The 19288-nt window shown below is 38.3% G+C and overlaps 1 protein-coding gene across 4 annotated transcripts in view; it reads left to right on the top strand.

Annotated features, from left to right (window-relative positions):
• EPN3 (epsin 3) overlaps window positions 1-17626 on the top strand; it is a 54653-nt gene extending 37027 nt beyond the window's left edge. For 2 of the 4 annotated variants that reach the window (XM_032210970.1, XM_032210969.1), the window contains exons 4-10: window positions 7216-7299; window positions 8100-8207; window positions 9556-9640; window positions 10353-10649; window positions 11888-11992; window positions 15557-15781; window positions 16279-17626. In XM_032210970.1, coding sequence (XP_032066861.1) covers window positions 7216-7299; window positions 8100-8207; window positions 9556-9640; window positions 10353-10649; window positions 11888-11992; window positions 15557-15781; window positions 16279-16601 — 1227 coding nt within the window. In that variant the 3' untranslated portion in view covers window positions 16602-17626. The remainder of the gene's footprint in view (window positions 1-7215; window positions 7300-8099; window positions 8208-9555; window positions 9641-10352; window positions 10650-11887; window positions 11993-15556; window positions 15782-16278) is intronic. The other 2 variants (XM_032210971.1, XM_032210973.1) reach the window with 2 other exon arrangements.
• Window positions 17627-19288: the final 1662 nt, after the last annotated feature.

Below are 19288 nucleotides of genomic sequence, written 5' to 3'. Positions count from 1 at the left end.
GAACAACATTTGATGAACTTCAGTCTGAGAAAGGACAGTGAGAGGTCACAGCAGCCAGCAAAGAAAGCTCTCAGGTTACATTAGCTTAGCAAGCAAGCCACATTGCTCCAAGATGCAGCAACTCCCTCTCCAGTGGTGGGTTGCACTTATCGTCACTACTGGTTCGCTGATCCGTTCACACGCGCGCCTGACTTGCGCTACATGCATGTGTGCAATCTACCGCGCCTGCAACAACCAGCTGATTGTCGGGGCTTGCACACATGCTGCACTCCGTGCACACGCGCACAATTTGCCTTTTGCCATAAAAAACAGGTATAGAGCGCGGGTGGTTCAGTCTCAGCTGCTCCGGGCCACTACCAGTTCGGCCGAACCAGGCTGAACTGGCAGCAACCCACCTCTGTCTCTCTCCTACCCCAGAACAGAACAGGAGCTGGAAGGGACCTTGGAGGTCATCTCGTCCAACAGGGGCTCAGGCAAGAAACCTTATACCATTGCAGACAAATGGTTATCCAATCTCTTCTTTAAAATCTACAGTATTGGAGCATTCACAAGTACTTGTTTTAACTGTCAGGAAATTTCTTCTAGGTTGCTTCTCTCCTTAATTAGTTTCCATTCATTGCTTCTTGTTCTGCCTCAGGTGCTCTGAAGAATAGTTTGACTCCCTCTTCTTTGTGGCAGCCCTGAGATATTGGAACACTGCTATCATGTCTCCCCTAGTCCTTCTTTTCATTAAACTAGGCATACCCAATTCCTATAACCATTCTTCATATGTGTTAGCCTCCAGTACCCTAATCATCTTTGTGCCTCTTCTCTGCATTCTTTCCAGAATTTCAAGTTCTTTTTTACATCGTGGTGACCAAAACTGGATGCAATATTCCAAGTGTGGCCTTACCAAGGCATTATAAAGTGATATTAACACTTCACTTGATCTTGATTCTATCCTTCTGTTAATGCAGCCTAGAACTGTGTTGGATTTTTTGGCAGCTGTAGCTCACTGCTGGCTCATATTTAAGTGATTGTCCACTAGGACTCCAAGATCCCTCTCACAGTTACTACAATTGAGCTAGGTACCACCTGTCCTATACCTATACATTTATTTTTTCTTGCCTAAATGTAGAACCTTACTTTTTCACCATTAAATTTCATTTTGTTAGAAAGTGTCCAATGTTCAAGTCTGTCAAGATCCTTGTGTATCTTAAGCCTATCTTCTGGAGTGTTGTCTATTCACCAAAGTTACACTTACCACAAATATATAGAAAGACAGTAAGTACAATAATGCCACAGCACTTACCTTATAATGTTTTTCTTTTTTATTTCATGTTTATAGATTTTAATATGGGATATTTCTTCATATGAAGTTTGTAACACTGGCCTAATGAGACAAGAAAGTTTTTTGACTTTATGGAGAATATACAGATGTCTCTGTATCCTATGGGGATATCACCCATGCAAACTTTTGTCTATGAACCCCGGTGACTTCTTTTCAAAATATTTAGTTGCTCACATTTTTATGACTGGATGCCCTGTAGATTGCCTAAATCTGGTTTAGCTGCCACCTGGTGTTCAGACTGGTTGACTGTCCAAATACTGCTATGCAAGGTTGCTTGAATTAGCTTTTGTTGATTTCAGACAATACAATACAATAGTGGAGTTGGAAGGGACTTTGGAGGTCTTTTAGTCCAACCCCTTGGCCTAGGCAGGAAACCCTACACCATTTCAGACAAATGGCTATCCAACATCTTCTTAAAGACTTCCAGTGTTGTGGCATTCACAACTTCTGGAGGCAAGCTGTTCCACTGATTTATTATTTTAACTGTCAGGAAATTTTTCCTCAGTTCTAAGTTGCTTCTCTCCTTTATTTAGTTTCCACGCATTGCTTCTTGTTCTGACCTCAGGTGCTTTGGAAAATAGTTTGACTCCCTCTTCTTTGTGGCAACCCCTGAGATATTGGAACATTGCTATCATATCTCCCCTAGTCCTTCTTTTCATTAAACTAGACATACCCAGTTCCTGCAACCGTCCTTCGTATGTTTTAGTCTCCAGTCCCCTAATCATCTTTGTTGCTCTTCTCTGCACTCTTTCTAGAGTCTCCACATCTTTTTTACATTGTGGTGACAAAAACTGAATGCAATATTCCAAGTGTGGCCTTACCAAAGCATTATAAAGTGGTATTAACACTCCACTTGATCTTGATTCTATCCCTCTGTTTATGCAGCCTAGAACTGTGTTGGCTTTTTTGGCAGCTGTAGCTCACTGCTGGCTCATATTTAAATGGTTGTCCACTAGGATTCCAAGATCCCTCTCACAGTTACTACTATTGAGCAAAATACCACCTATATACTGTACCTGTGCATTTTGTTTTTCTTGCCTAAATGTAGGACCTTACTTTTTTCACCATTGAATTTCATTTTGTTAGATAATGCCCAATGTTCGAGTTTGTCAAGATCCTTCTGTATCTTAAGCCCATCTTCTAGAGTGTTGGCTATTCCTGCCATCTTGGTGTCATCTGCAAATTTGATGAGCTCCCCATTTATCAACCCCCCATCCAAATCTTTGATGAAGATGTTGAAGAGTACTGGGCCTAAAACAGAGCCTTGGGGTACTCCACTGCATATTTCCCTCTATGTAGATGCAGTTCCATTGAGGACTACACTGAGTGCGGTTGATCAGCCAGTTACGAATCCATCTGGTGGTGATGCTGTCTAACCCACAATAGGGTATTGTGCTAGACTGGGCTTTTATAATCTTGTTTTTCAAATTTTCCCAAGCTTCTTGAGTTGTTTTCCCCTTGAGGATTCTCATCCATGGAATTCTTCCCAAGCTCTCTGTAAGTTTATTGAAATTAGCTCTCTTAAAGTCCAATATTCTAGTTTCTTTGTTCTACTATTTGCGTTTGCATAATGTTGAATTCCAGCATTACATGATCGCTTGCCCCCAAGGTTCCTGTAGCTTCAACACCTTCTATAATTTCCTCTCTGTTAGTGAGAATTAAGTCCAATATGGTTGATCCCCTTGTTCCCTTCTCTACCTTTTGGGGAAAAAAGTTGTCTGCTACGTTTGTTAGGTACCTGTTGGATCTTCCACTTGGTGCAGATTTTGTTTCCCAGTTGATTTCAGGGTAGTTAAAATCTCCCATTACTATTGTGGTGTGCTTCCTACATACCTTAGTTAGCTGACTAGCAAAAAGTTCATCTACTTCCTCTGCTTTGTTGGGTGGCCTGTAGTATAGACCTATGGCAATGTCATCCCCCCCCCCCTTAATATTGACCCAAATGCCTCAGAATATATTGACCCAAATTTCCTCAGAAGACAAAGCATCTGAGAAAATTCTGGAGCAGAAATAAAAGTTGTTCCCTCAATCCTTGTCCTTCTTGGCTGTTGTCAGATCATGGGAGGCTGGTCAACCTGCTTGGCTGGAGACTTAGTATTTCAACTGCAGCAGAATATACACTTGCTGTCTCATGGAAGGCCTTATTATTTTTTCCACTAGAAGACTCTTTGTGAACTATCTCTGTTTTTTCTGATTCTAAATTTCTGGGAATTTTGAATTGAAAAGCAGCACAGGCATATTTGCAATAACATGGACAGCATTGCAAGCACTTTTGGAAGAAGTGGGTTATCTAGAGTTCTCTGTGAGCCTTCTGATTCTTTTGGCATAAGTGACTCCAGTACTCAAGCCAGGAAAATAATTGATCAGAAGTCAATTGACTTAAAAGGACCGGATGAAAAGGCCTAGAAACTAAAGCAATAAAGTGTCTGTTTCTATATCTATCATATGATTCTTGTATTCTATGATAGATAAATGTGTTATCTGTTACAATTATTCTGCAATAAAGCAACTTAAAGTAAGTAGCCATATCAAATCTTTGAAGCTTCTATAGACAGCTAGTCACTAAAAGTGATTGAATTCCTGGAGGGGCAACATTTATTGCTGTAGTTGGTGTGAAGTCTGATACTCCTAGTCTTTTACATGAAAAAAATTTCAGACAAAAAAAAAACGGTTGTGGAAGATTATACGAAGATTTGGGCTGAGTTGCCAGTACAGTAGAACCTCTGGTTACGATCATAATTCGTTTCATAACTTTGGTTGCAAACACATTTGGTCATGAGCCGAATGTAATTTTGGAAATTTGGCACTTACAAAAAAATGATGCGGAAGGGGAAATTGGCTGTGGGGAAAAAAAAGTATGACTTTTTTGGTCAGAACCATATTTGATTGTGGTCAGAAGCATTTGTGACCAGAGGTTCTACTGTACTAGGCTGATTACTTTAGCTCTTGTTTATTCCATATCTAGATGAAGGATCAATGCTTTTTAATGAAAGGAATTACACAGATTGTTCTCAACTTACAGCAGTTCCCTTAGTTTACTTTCAAAGTTACATTGGCATTGAAAAAAGTGACTGTTTTTCACACTTACGACTATTACAGCATCCCCATGGTCGGGTGATCAAAATTTGGATGTTTGGCGGAAGAAGGCAGGGCTTAGCAGTGAGAAGATGGAGTTTCAGGCTACTCCTGAAATTCCTCTATACCGAAGGATTTTTGGACGGGTTCTTTGAACTCTAGCTGTCCCGTAGACGACAGTGAAGGTGAGGAGAGACCCAGGACCTCAGAGACACCCGCAAGTCTCTGGGGGGGGGTATTAACTCCTCGTGCCAATTCCTTTTTGGATTAGCTGCGTGCTAACTGAAACTGCAGGTTGCCCCTAAGAATGGTAGAAGTGATGTCATCTGGTTAGCTGATTTTATTATCCAAGAGAGACTGTTCGCGTTAAAAACTTAAGATAACTGAAACCAAAGAACAGGAAAACTTAGCGGCGAATTGGCTTTTTTAATGGATTTATGGCTGGTGGTTACTTTACTTCTTAAATGCTTCAAGAAACTCCTCGACATCCTCCCCCCTCTGAATCTCCCTAAGTGGATCGTAAAATTTATTTTCTACTAATTAGCCCGTCACGATTCGACACTTTTATTACTTTATTACTTGGCTTTGTTTACGATCAGATAAGATTGCACAGCCTGTAAGAGACTAAGAAGTCTGTGGAAAAAAAAAAGAGCTTGCAATTTTTAACTGCGACACATCATGGCGTCCCAAAATACCTCTAAGATTTCATTTCAGATTCTTTTTTCCGCATGCAGAGGACTCTTTGATTCTTATCAAAGGCTGGAAAGAAAATTGGATCATCTGATTTTAAAATATGAAGTAAAAACTGAGATCGTTGAATGTTTAAATGCTCCTGAAATACAAACGGAAAATGTGAGAAATGGTGTCTGGTCTATCTCAGAGGAAGAAAGGAGGGGGGGAGCTATAAAGAAGACTCATTTAAAAAGACAGAGTGCAGGAGGAATGGAAAATCCACCTTTGAGAATTAAAGTTAATTTGGAAAATTTTACAAGCCCAGGACAACATTATTATTTCATCACTGACATTCAGAGTCCAAAGGTGCCAAAATATCTTTGTCTGGATTTGCTTATGAAAACATTTGGTAAATTTATCCAACGCGTGGCAATTGGCTGGAGAAGATCTTGCTATTGGAGAGACACTGGCTGATAGATGGAAGAACGTAATTTAAAATCTAGCTAAATCTGATTACCTTAATGTGTAATAGATATAGCTGAATAATGACTGATATGGATAGTAATATATATAATTTGGAACTGGCTGATAGATTGAAGAATACAATTGAAAACTAGTTAAACCTAATCGCCTTTTCTTGTAACAGATATAGTTGAATAATAATTGATATTGATAGTAATGTATACAATGTGGAGTTGATATGACAACTAACAATTGGAAGATTATACATAAAGAGTATTAACTACAATAATTATTACTATTAAAAAACTAAATAAAATACATACAATCAAATGTTAATCAACACTGGGAAAATGTTATGATATATGATATAATTAAATATTATGGATGTCCAGCTAAAATAGGATATGAGGATTTGATGATAATAGAGGATTTTACAAATAAGTAAATGAATTGTCAGCATGTGTTATGGATTAATTATGTAATGCGTAGCTAAGGATGAAGGATGTTTAAATAACCATAGGTAATTAAAACTGGTGGTATAATGATGTTGATATGGTAAATATTCGAGTTAAGATATTTGAATTAATATGAGCTAATGGAAGAGAAGCACCAAAGCATGTTGTAACCAGTTGATATACTTCTTCTTTTTTTCATAATAGACACCTGTGTTTTGTTTTCCTGCCTTGTCTCTTGTCGTTTTTGTCTTTTTTTGTATTATTTTTATTTTTTATTTTTATTTTTATTTTTTATCTGTCCTTTCTTTTTTTTTTTTTTTTTTTACTATCCCACCGGTGTGGGCAGGGATTGTTCAAGATTATTACTCCTACCAATACTCCTAAATAATAATTACAGTTAAATGAAAATGGATATATAATAATGCTTTAGTTAATATGAGTTATATTGGTTGACTGTGGAGGAGATGTACCAAAACTTATCTGTAATTGATTGATACATTTTCTACAGATGTAAAGAAAGATGTGTACCTGTTTTAAACTAAAATTAAAAAAAAATTTATGAAAAAAAAAAATTTGGATGTTTGGCAATTGGCAATTATTTATAATGGTTGCAGTTTCCCAGGATCATGTGATCACCTTTTGCCACCTTTTGCCAAGCAAAGTCGATAAGGACGCCATATTCATATTACCAACTGTATCACTAACTTAACAACTGTAATGATTCACTTAACAACTGTGGTAAGAAGAGTCATAAAATGGGACAAAACTCACTTAATAATTATCTCATTTAGCAACATAAATTTGGGGCTCAATTGTGGTCGTAAGTTGATGACTACCTGAAACTTCAGCTGAACCCTGATAAAGCAGAATCCTGATAATAGAACCGCTGCTGTCAGTGGATGAACTTCAAACTTGATGAAAAAACAGCTCAGCCAATCTCATACTTAACAGATGTGTTGGATCAATTCTTATAGCTTTGGATGGGCATTAATCAAGTTGTATCCAACACTTATGGAGTGCAGCAGTGCAGAGGAGGCTAAAAGAGTAACTAAGCTGCCTAGTTCAATACTGAAATGAACAAAAATAGACTAACTCAATATCAACTTGGTATATGTCCACAAAGGGTAAAGGGGTGAATGGGTGGGTGGATTGTTTACCCAGAATAAATGATTGAGCAGAGAACTCTGAGCAAACTTTTACCCAATTCTCCTTCATTATCAGCAGCCACTTCCTCCAGTCTCCAGCACAGATGAAGATCTGCAATTACAGATAGCGCTTACCCTGAGCAAACAAGAGCATGAGAAGGTACCCCGAGCCCAGGTGGTGAAAGGGCACTTTACCTTTCCTCTTCTTGAACTCACATCTCTTCAAATGGGGCAGCTTTCTGTTACCTTCACTTCTTCTTCCTGGCTGTTCTGTCCCCAATGGTCTAGGAATTCTACATGCTCCTAACTTGGCAAAAGCTTTGGAATCTCATTCATTTGCTGAAATTCTGAAATTGTTAAGGTGACCAAAGGCCGTCATATAAATATGAATCAAAATCTTGTATGAGAAATGTGAGAGCCCCAGAACCCAAGAATGGGGGTTATGGGTTCTTTCTCCTAATGGCGAAAATATTAAATATTAGAATTGCTCAAATTTAAGATTTGATCATCAGATCAATCGGGCAAAGTGAAAATGTATAAGCATCTCTCTTTTCCTAATCAAATCCACCCCTGAGCTTTTTTTGTCTGGTGGTAAGTCACGTTGCCAAGCTCAGTGGAAATTATTGCCTCAAAAAGTGTGCATACAATTGCTACAATCATAAAGTGTGTGACGTTTTTAGGCGAGAGAATTTGCTAGACCTCTTCCTTCCTATCATCACCCCCTGCTGTGTCCATTTTCTTCTGCCTTCTGATACTTTTCCAATTAATAACTTTAATTTTCATGGTTCTGAAGACTAACCTTATCGAGCAGTTTCTTAACTTAGATTCTATTTGAAAACTAAAAGAGTGATAGCTATGACAAATGCACGTGGTAATATCTGAATGATGATTGTTGCCTTCAGGAAATAATCATTCCACTTTCTGGCACGTGGCTCAGGCATGTGTTCATTCTGATTGCAGGAAGTTAAGGCATGGAAAGGAGAAAATTCATTACTACAAAAGGCACTGGAAGAAAGTAACCTGGGTGTTGAGGAAGTTGAAGAAGATGATAAGGGAAAGAAAACACAGGTATGAAAAACCGATCGCAGGCATGCTATAATGCCAGCTTTGAAGTATGCAAATGTATACTCCTTATGTGCTACCTCTATATGGAATTGCAAACTGTGTAGCTTGGGACTGAAGTTATTGATAGTGATTTTTGCTCAAATCCTCATTGGTCAAATGGTAGATGAGCAAATGCTGACTTCCTGCCATGCCACAAATTTTGCAGACTCTAAGCCCATAATTCTACACAAGTTTATGAAACTTGTTTAAATTATGCCTGCCGTTGTGGTTGTATAGAATAACTGGATTCAACCCCAAAGAACTTTAGAAAGGCAAACAATAAAGCCTTTAAATGGAAATTTTTGGAAGCGAGAATGGTTGCAGAAATAAGGATGGTTACACTTTTGCATGAGGAAATACTCTTATGCTTCATGCTTTTTGTTCCATTGGTATTTAGTGTTATTTTACTTCTTTTGTTTTCAATCCACATATACTGTGCTGGCAGAATAAAATGCCAAATATATGGCAGGTGAACATTTTGCTGCTACCTCCGATATTGTTAAGGTGATTATCAGACAATTTTCCTTTCTACAGGTGTATCTATTCTAGATCCAGCCCTATTGTTCATAGTCATTTACTCCTACAAAGTTCAGACTGGCAGTTTCCAGCCTCTGATAAGCCCTAAACTGTTCTTATATTCCCTAGCCTATTCAGCAAGTGATCCTCTGCAGAAGGTTATTTCCAGAAACACCCATTGTTCAGGCATGTTAATATCACCATCATTTCTATTCCACAGGAATTTGAGAGCAGTGTGAACCCATCCCGCTGCAGCCAACCTCACAAGGCTGAGATAACTGCATGAGCCAATCAGTTCTTTCTTCCAGATATTTATTAAGGGAATGCACATAAGTGCTCATAAGTTTAATGCTCATGTTTTGTGCATTTGTCTAATGATTCCCTACTGTCTGACGGTGAACACAGATGATGCCATGAGAACATTTGTGTGTGGCATTGATTCTGGGGCAAGCCATACCCACCAGAATACACACTTTTAAGAGCCAAGGAATCCCAGCAACATGCCAAAGGAGAGCAAGGGGATTGTTCGATTTCTTTGATACGCTGCAAAAATGTCTATATTCTGGCTGGCTGTTGAATTCCTCATATTCCCAAAATGGGAAATAGCCCATTTTTGCTGACAGAGCTGACAGGCGCCCCTGACACAAGTGATGTATAGCTGGCCACTCAACCTCGCCACTTGAGATCAAACACAACACTGATGCAGCCCTCAATGAAATCGAGTTTGACACCCCTGCTCTATAGGAACTACGGGACTACAAGCGCTAATACATGGTATTCCTTTGTATCTTTCAAGTCTTCTGTGTTGGAGCTGGCAGACATTTTTGGACCAGCACCAGTCACCTCTACCCATACTTCTGCTGACCCATGGGATATTCCAGGTGGGGGCATTGTTTGATCTGTTGACACAGACTTCTCTCCTTCAGCTCTATCCTTGTCCAGTTCTTGGGACCACAATAGTAAGAAGTTTTGAACCTGTTCTCTTCTTTCTTTTTTCTGTTCTTCCATTCCATTCTAGCTATTGGGTAACTGGGGTCAATGTTAAACCATTGCCTGTTATTGTGTGACTCTGCCTTAAGTTGTGTGTGGTACCTTCTAGGTAATAAAAATACTTCAATTCATTTTTGTAATTTTGTATACATTTTGTAATCTTATGTACATTTATATGCATAAATACAAAATAAGAGTTTTATAAACCTTTATTTAAAAATGAGTTATTATTAAAGTCCTTTTAAGCATCTTAGTAAAAGAGTCTTGAGTAGCAACTCTGATCTTAAAAGAAACATAAACCTTTCTGTCTCTATTTACAGTTCAAATGAATTTCCCTCTAAGATTATTTCTGTTGGACCAATATATAGCATCTAGACTTGACTTTCCTCCTTTACACATTTAGGCAGATTTGATCAGTTAAAGCTCATAGAATGAGCCAGCTAAGATTTCTTTCCTCAAATGGCATCTCTAAGGTTGAGTTTACTCATTTATTCAATCTTGACTTCATGAAGTTATCTGCTTCTTAGTCGATTCATTCCCTATTTCTCGGGCAAATCAGATTCCACGTTGATAGACTCTTTTCTGTGTACTTGCTCCTTTCAGATACCAAATCTCCTGTGGAATCAACAGGAACATCATGGGGTCCTTCTGCAGACCCTTGGGTGCCATTACCTTCGGAGGATCCTCTGACTCACTCTTCTGCTGGTCAAGCTTCTTCCAGCCCCTGGAATCTTCCTCCTGTCTCTTCTGCCTCTGATCCATGGGGGATAAAATCATTGCCTTCAGGTATCTCATTGACAGACCCCTGGGGAAAACAGTCACCACCTGCTCCACTCTCTACAAGTGTCACTTCTGCTGCTGATCCTTGGGGAGGTTCTATGGATAATTCCTCTGCCCCTGGTAAGAGAGCCAATGTGGTGGGTTGATTGAGGTGATGGACAAGAAATGGGGAGACACAAGTTCTAGTTTACCCTCAGTCACCTGCCAGACCAACTAGGTAGATCAAGCTAAGAAACCAATGGCATATAGGTCAGGCCTACTTATTTTGTATTGGCAATAGTAAGCAACTATTACAAGTCTTAATGTGCTTGTGGTAGCAGCTCTTCCTCCTTTCCTTCCTCTTGATGCTTTCTTCAGTGGACAACTTTGAGCAGTCTTTCTCATTGTAGTCTACCTCATAGAGATGTTGTGAGGAAAAATAGGATGAGAGGCACCATTTGTGCCACCTTGAGCTCCTGTATAAAGATATAAATCAATTGCATTATTTTTTTAAAAATCACCTGCGGTTTTTGAGACCGCTCAGTGTGACGAATTAATAGTATCCTTCCCCTAACTTCATAACTGGTGGCCATAAGTTCTCTCTTGCTTTATGTGAGCCATGTAATATGTTTGATTAGTTTGCAAGAGGAATGTGGGATTGTCCCAGTTGAGTTCCTAAGTGGCAAGTTGTGTGACCTTCCTTGCTGTGAATGAAATGAAGGACACCTAGATACCTTTTTAGCTGTCTTCAGAAACAGAGATGAAACTGAGTGTCATGTGGGATTAAGCAAGCTTCTTTCTCTGCTTCCTTTTTACTGTAAGGAGGTCTAGGCTTTGAAGTAAATATAAAAGAAGAGATTCCATCCACAATCTCACTCTCGCTTCTCCAGTTAAGATCCCCAAATGCAACAAACTGGTAACAAACTGGTAGCAGAGGAGGAGGAGAAATATATCTCTTTTTTTCCCTAGTGGAGCACTGGACAATAAATCTGTCTCTGTCCTTAGCTTCCTTTGTGTGCGAAGGATAAACATAAATAACAGTGCTACTGCTTCTGCTGAACTTCCATTCCTTCTCAATGGTGTTGAGGCTGAGATTGAATAAAGCATAGAGAGCCAGTTTGGTTTAGTGGTTAAGGCTAGTAACCAAGACACCGTGAGCTCTAGTCCCACCTTAAGCATGAAAGCCAGTTGGGTGATTTCGGGTTAGTGTTTCAGCCCACAACATCAGGCTTGGGCAACGCAACAATTGGTTAATCCCTGTCACAACCAAGGGATCAACATTTGGTTGATCTGAAAAAGAGGACTGGAAAATATTAGAAAGAAAAAAGAGACAGAGAAGCAAGAGAAGACGGTTAATATATATTTTCCTACTCTTGTAGACAATAGTACATTTGACTTATTTGCAAAATTACCCGAATCTGTGGACCAACCAGAACATGAAAGTTCTCAGGCCTCATCTTCTGTGAAAGGCAATAGCTCTGGAGGTAAGCAAGCTCTAATGTAGCCATCCCTGACCTATGTCCTTCCTTGGAAACAATGCCTATTAATCCCAGGCAACATAGCCACCTGATAGGAGCTATTAGGTGCAACATCTGGAAAAGAGAAGTCTGATCATATGTATTCATGGAGAAATGTAATGAGCAAAAATAACTGTGGATGCTGATTCTTCTTGCACATATTGATCTCAGACGTTTGACAGATCTTGCTGACAATAAAGAGCTAAAACCAGCTATTACATGGGAAATTGTACTAGCAGAAATATGGAAGTGTTTTATGTATACTTTCTTTTTTGATGTTTTCTTTAACCTTCCCAGTTCAGTTGGAATTTTCTGGGATCTTTCATTTAAACAGGTCCAATCCTTCTTTGAGGTCAGAGAAGGGGGATGGTGTCACAACCAGAAGTAGTTCCATCCTAGTTTTTATTTCACAGGATATCCCCATACTCAGACAAGTATGCAGGAATCAAGTCGTCAGTCACAATTCTCCCTCTCTTAGCTCTTCTCTTCTTTTTTGTGCACCTCTGATGGTTTTTAAAAGCTCCCAGTGATGCAGCTGCATGAATGGAATCTCACTACTGCTTGGGGAAAAGGGCCAAGTGGCTATTCCTTGTATAAAGGGAAATGAGATGACTTCAGAACAGTTCTGGCAGGACGAGTGCTATATGGATCTTTCCATCAATGCAAGTGCCACATATTTTGAGATAACAGTCAGACAAATTCCTCTGTCTATTTCCTATCAAGCAACCATGTTTAGGCTGTCAGTCATAACAGATTAATTAATTAATTATTGCAAGGAATGCTGGACAGGCTCCAGTATTTATAAAAATCTGGGGAGTAGATCAATCTCTACATGTTGTTTGCTATATTAGACACTTTGGCAAATGCTTTAGAGCAGAATGACCTAAGGACCTTCCCAAATGAAAAGAAGTGGCCAGAGTCCAATAAGAAATACAATCCATATGAAAAAATATAGATTACCATCTATGGGCTGGCATTAAAAGATAGTTTGGACCAGATGGCATTCCACTCAGCTCCTTCTGTTCCTTTTTCAAAATTACATTCTGAAATTATTTTGATAAAGTTTAGAGCATCTGTTTCATAGTGCAATGGAGCTGCTTTTAATTTTTTAAGACTACAACCACATACCTGAACTTAACGTAAATTCTGCAAAAGAGAGATGGAATGGCTGTTTAAATAAAAGTTCTGACTGGAGCTATTTCAATATGAGGACAGAACCAAATATTTTCCAGTTTCCATTTTATAACATAACATAACTCAAACAGATATACAGTAGAATAAGCATTAATGATCATGTCTCCAAGTGTGCATAGGTTGTGTTCTTATTCTTTTTGCTGATCATGCTCATTTTGTATTTAAAAAAAGGTAGCATTTTTGTAGAATTAGTTAAGGATAAAATTGATTTATGTATGCCAAGTATATAAATACCCCAGTAGCAATATTTCCATTAAATCCTGAATTATTGGATGGATTTCTGATGATTCCAAAGCCAACTTTATTTGAACCCACTGGACACAGAAGGTTAGTATTTTTGAGTATTAATTGATGTAGATTAACAATGATAAAACTGAACTATTTCAAGTTTATTATTCTCAGCCCTCTTTTATAGTTATACAATATTGCTTGCTGAAGCGTAGATTTCTTCCTCAAATGGATAGTGGTGAGGAATTGTTTTGTCAACACTGGGACCAATGTGATACAAGTCAAATGGGAAATTTCTGAAAAAAAATAATTTTGATAATATCACTTTGACAGCTGCAATTTTGCCAAGCAAGGGTAACGTTAGTAGTTTTTTTTTTTAAGGATCTGTTTTGGGTTTATCAGCAGTGGCTCAGAATTTATTTTCCTTAGGTGGCCTACATCTTTGTAAGAACAATTTTCAAGAATCTCTCCCATAGGTCAGAAGTCCTCAAGCATACTTGCACAATTATTGTTAGTCATGATTATCATAATTGTTGGACTTTCCATATTAAATTCTGCTTCTGCCACTTGGTTAAGTTGTTTTGTTAACTGGGAATACCCAGCATGGTGATTGAAGAAAATTTATATGGCTTCAGTAAACATATTAAGGAAAACCCTTTTGGTTTTTAACCTTTACATCACTGTAATAATTAATATTTTCTGCTAATAGTTCAATTATAAACAAGAATGAAAAGACATCCCAGTTTTATTCCTACAATATTAATTAATATTAATTATAAATAACAAATATAGTTGTTTAGTTACAAGTACAAAATTATAATCAGAACTATGGCACATAAAAGTTTGTATGGAAACTTCCATTTCATTATATCAAATATATTAGAAATGTTTATGTGAAACATTGTAACTGAGATATTTATATACTTGGTATAATAGGTTTAAAGGTCTTCCAATAAAGTCAACTAAATTTTTCTGAGCCACAATTCCAGTTTGATCAGGGGATATAAAAGTGGGGGGGGGGGGGAAACCTACTTTAATTTAAACTTATTTGCTAAAAAAGAATGTCTAGAATTAGTAAAATTTTTGATATATTGACATTAACAGTTTTGTGATAAAACAATAGCTTGTTCTTACTAGAACAGAAATATGTAAAAGGTTAAAGAACTTTATGTAAAATGTAGATGAAAAGGTAACTAGGAAGGAGACGATAGGAGAGGAGAAATGTAACAGATGAATGATATGAAAAAGGAACATTTCCAGTATATTGAAGAGATGACAAAATAAAAGAAGACACTGTTGTGAAATAGTAAAATATCATTTTGTAAATAAACATTGTTCTATTGATATACTGACAAACAGAAACAACTTATCTAATTTTTATTGTTTATAAATTGTTTATTTTCTGAATGAATGATAGAATACAATACAGCTACAAACCTATTACATTATCAGAGGAAAAAACACTAAGAGAGGAGATAATCACAGTGTAAGAACTCCCCAGTTCACCATTTTGGGATGGCGCCAATGCAATTTTACATTGAAAAAAAATATTTCAATTTCTTTGCCAGCTGCCTAAATCCAGCATGACTCTTTCCCAAGCATGAGTCTTAAAAGAATTTTCTTTAGCAAGATTTATTGAGATGAATGGTAGAGGTTACAGTAATTCCAGCAACTAATCTATTTTCAATTTAGAAAACGTATTTCCTCATGTGCACCGTGGCATATGCTGATAATAGTGAAGAGAACTGACACTTAAAACATTGTGCCCCTTCTGATCCAATAAACTCAATTTTGCCATGGCTCTATTTGAAATCTGCCACTTTAAAAAAAAACAACCTAGGCTTTTTAGCTTTGTTTGGGGTTTTGTAAACAAACCATATACTTCAGAAATGGACACACACATGGACCGAGGGGGGGGGGAGAGATCCTGAATATAAATCCAGAATCTATAAATATTCAGAATATATTGTTTATATTATAAAATCATCCTTTTCAGAAATGGCTAAATATATAAACAAATGAAGAAGCAAAAGGAAGTGAGGAGCAAGCAATGGGACTATGTGATCAATAAAGTAAAATCTCTTTTTTCTCTCTCTTTCTCACTGGTAGATGTGGATCTGTTTGGTGACTTTATTCCAAGCACCGCCGAGAATGGAATTCAAAATAAAGATATTTTTGATATTGCAAGTTTAGGAGATTCTTTACCTGATTCAAAGGAGAAGGACAACAAAGCACCAGAGACCTTTCTTGGCCCCAATGCCTCTTCCTTGGTTAACTTGGATTCCTTGGTTAATGTCCCCCAGAGCGTGAAGTCACGTAATCCATTTCTGGCAGGTAAGTTGCATAGGCAGGACCAACAACATGGGGTCTTATACAGAACTAAAGGAACTTTTGTTAGCAGGACAGTTTTGTGTGATTCAATCCTAGGCACCTAGGCCCTGCCACACCTTTCTTCTTTGTTCCCCTTTTCATTGGACCCATTTCTTCATAGGCTTCAATACTTGCCCAAAAATTCACAATACCCATATTTGCCTTTGGATAAAATAATGGTTGTGGCTTCTGCTTTTGGTTGAGCCTGTTGGTATTTCAGTTCTTGAAACCAAATATCCTTGGAACCTGTTGGAAAATATTGCCCTTCGGAAATAGTGATGAGATGCCTTTTCATATATTCCCTATTTGACAGAATAAAGAAAATAGTGGGCTTTCTTTGGAACCTGTCAATTTCTTTTGCAGAATCCCTTGATGATGGGGACAGGGATTAACTTCCTCAATTTCTCACAGTAATTCTTAATGGAAATCAAGACAAGTCATGTTTTTCTTTTCTTTTCTAGGACTCAGTGCCCCTTCACCTACCAATCCGTTTAATGTTGATCAGCCCAAACCAACTCTCAATCAGATGCGGACCAGCTCCCCAGTGCCTAGTGTTCCTATGGGGATGCCAATGAACTCTATGACCTACAGTGCTTCTCTCCCTCTTCCGCTCAGTAGCATCCCCTCAACGATAACTCTCCCAGCCTCTGTGAGTGCCTTCCCTCAGGCTGGAGAAGGGCCTTTCCCAGAGCTACCTGGCAACTTGCCTCAACCTCTCCTACCACTCTCTGGCTCAATCCCACCACCATTAGCTTCACAAAGTGGTATGAACCCTTTTCTCTGAAAAGACTTGATTGGTAACATATGATGTATCCCTTACTTCTTTACCAATGGTTATGGAGGATCTCCCGTGCAAAGCACATTTGTTTTGAAGCAAGCATCTCCCTGGAAGTTCTGATCCAAGAGACTCAGCATGAATCTCCTTGCTCAATGAGATATTGTACAAAGAAACAACTGTCCCATCAGGTTGAACATTGCCTATAGTCTGCTGCTGATGGCAGATGACATCGTTTTGATGGATTAAACAGGAGGTTGGAGGGCAGTTCTGCAGAAGGGCATTTCTTTTTCTAAGGATCTCTGCTCTCCTGCTTTTATGTTGGCACAAATAGTGACTAAATTGAACAAAAAAAAAGATTACTTCTTCAATGTGAAGGAAAGAAATTATTTTATAGTTTGCATGGAAATACACAAATAATTGCCAAGGCTTACAGCTCTACTTCCTGCATGGCAAGGGCACAGTCTCATTCCTGGGAATCTTGACAGCTCAGCAAATTTTGCAATGCCATATGCAAAGGGAGAAGATTTGATTTTTATTTTTATTTTTTTTGCTACAGTCACTTTTACTGGGTTGCCTAAAGGAAACCTTCTGTTTCTTGCTATTTCCACTCAGTCACATTTTCATCAATTGTCTTCTAGCACATCTTTTAGTTTGCTTGCGAGTTTTGGATACTCTTAAATTTAGCGAGGGACCAGTATGAAGGTAGGAGCTACATAGAAGGAAATAATATTTTTTTTAAAAAAGAGCAATCAATGCACTGTGTGGATACAGTGGCAAGAATGCTGATCCATGAAAGGGATGGCCAACAGAGTTATAAACTCCAACTCTCTAGAAATATCTGACCAAACTTTGGCTTCTAAATCAAATGTCTCCCATATCCCCAACAAAAAATTAGGTCCCAATCCCAGGCATTCCAAATTCTGAAGATGCTGCCACACTTTGCATTAAGAGCTGATAGTTCTTCCTGTTCCTATTTGCTACTCTACTATTGTTGTATTAAATCTGACATCACTGCTGTTCTGCTTCTGATAGCTTTGATCCAAAGACTTTTCTTTGTCAACTTCTCCGTATTTATAGAACAACATGATGGATGTTCCGATTTTTGCTTTGGATGGTCCCTTAGTTACATATCTGATCACAGACTTTTGTTTTCTTAGTGCCTGTCTCTCAGTCTCAAATCCAGTCTGCAAAATGGTGGAACTCAGCAACATCAAACCCACTCCAGAACACTTGAATGAACTTTATGAAGTACATGAGAAAGCTTGGACTATCTTGCATGGTGGCAAAGGGCTTTGTTAATGTGTTTGGGAACTCTATCCATGAGAACCTTAATATTGGGCTTGATGGCCTGGATGCCTTTCATTCAAGCTTAGAGTTGCTTTGAAAACATTTGATATTTGTAAGCTTCTTTCAGTGAGTCTCTCCCCCGCCCAAGGTCTTCTAGGATTATTATTGAATGGATGTGGTATAAACCAGAATGCTAGAATACTGGTGGTAGAGCGTAAGCATCCCAGATACCAGCTGTGTCTTAATTGACAATTTCACTCAGCATGCCAATACAAGTTACATCTGCAGGATATGATGACTGTGGAGCACTGATTCAGCTGCAATGGGAGAGAAATCAGGGCCACCCACGGAGAGCAATCATTGGGGCTTTTTAGCCTGTATGTAAACACAATGCAATCATACCAATACAGATTTTCAACCTATATAAAATAAGGGGGTAATGAGAGAGTAAGAGGCCAATAAAAAGCTCAAATGTACTTGGTAATTTAGAATGTTTTATATGCTCCTTTTAAGTGTTTAGTTATAAGCAAGGGCAGGGGGCGCGAGTGAGACTGCAAGAGTAAGCATGAATGTACACAAAACATCAATCCCCTCCCCTATTTACTTCTTTTATTTCTACATATTGCTCCGATTGGAACTGACTTTTGTGCTATCTTTGATCATCGTGTATTCTGAGTTAAAGTAAGAATTTTTGCTTCCATGCTCAAGGAGTACAGGTTTTTCATCCTGTTTGGCCGATTCTAAAACGTTCAGCATAAACGTCCACCAATGCAGTAGTATTTTAAGAAAGCCACGGTGATGTCAAAATGGCATGTGTTCAGTGAAATTGGCTCCCCCATTGACTTTGCTTCTCAGAAAGTCGCAAAAGGTGATCACATGATCTGGGGACGCTGCAACCGTCATAAATGTGAACCAATTGCCAAGCATCCAAATGCTGGTCATGTGACCTTGAGGATGCCGCAAAGGTCATGTGTGAAAAATGGTCATCACTTTTTTCACTAACGGTGTAACTTCGAACTGTCACTGAATGAACTGCTTTAAGTTGAGGACTACCTGTAGTGTTTGACTCTGTTGTGCTACAGAATCAAGGAAGCACTGAAATAATTCCATGGGAATTAGCCTGACAAGAGTGTAAATGGCCTTCATTTACTTGGAGGGAGGTTATTGCTGAAATATTTTTAGTCATCACCATTCAAAGAACTACCAGTCATTACTGACTTTTAACATAGGCTTGCAGAATTCCAGACTACAGAGAGAATTCTGGTTTATCCTGTTAGAACAACAATTAACACTTTTATTATAAAGAGAAACTTCTTCCTATGTTAACTTGTTTCTAGCAGCCTCAACCTTGAATGGCGAATTGCAAATAATATTTGGCAATATCAGAGACAGGTTCTCTTCTCTAT

This window comes from Thamnophis elegans, chromosome 2 (genome assembly GCF_009769535.1).
Source record: "Thamnophis elegans isolate rThaEle1 chromosome 2, rThaEle1.pri, whole genome shotgun sequence".
Lineage (NCBI taxonomy): Eukaryota > Metazoa > Chordata > Lepidosauria > Squamata > Colubridae > Thamnophis > Thamnophis elegans.
This window is presented reverse-complemented; position numbering and strand designations above follow the sequence as displayed.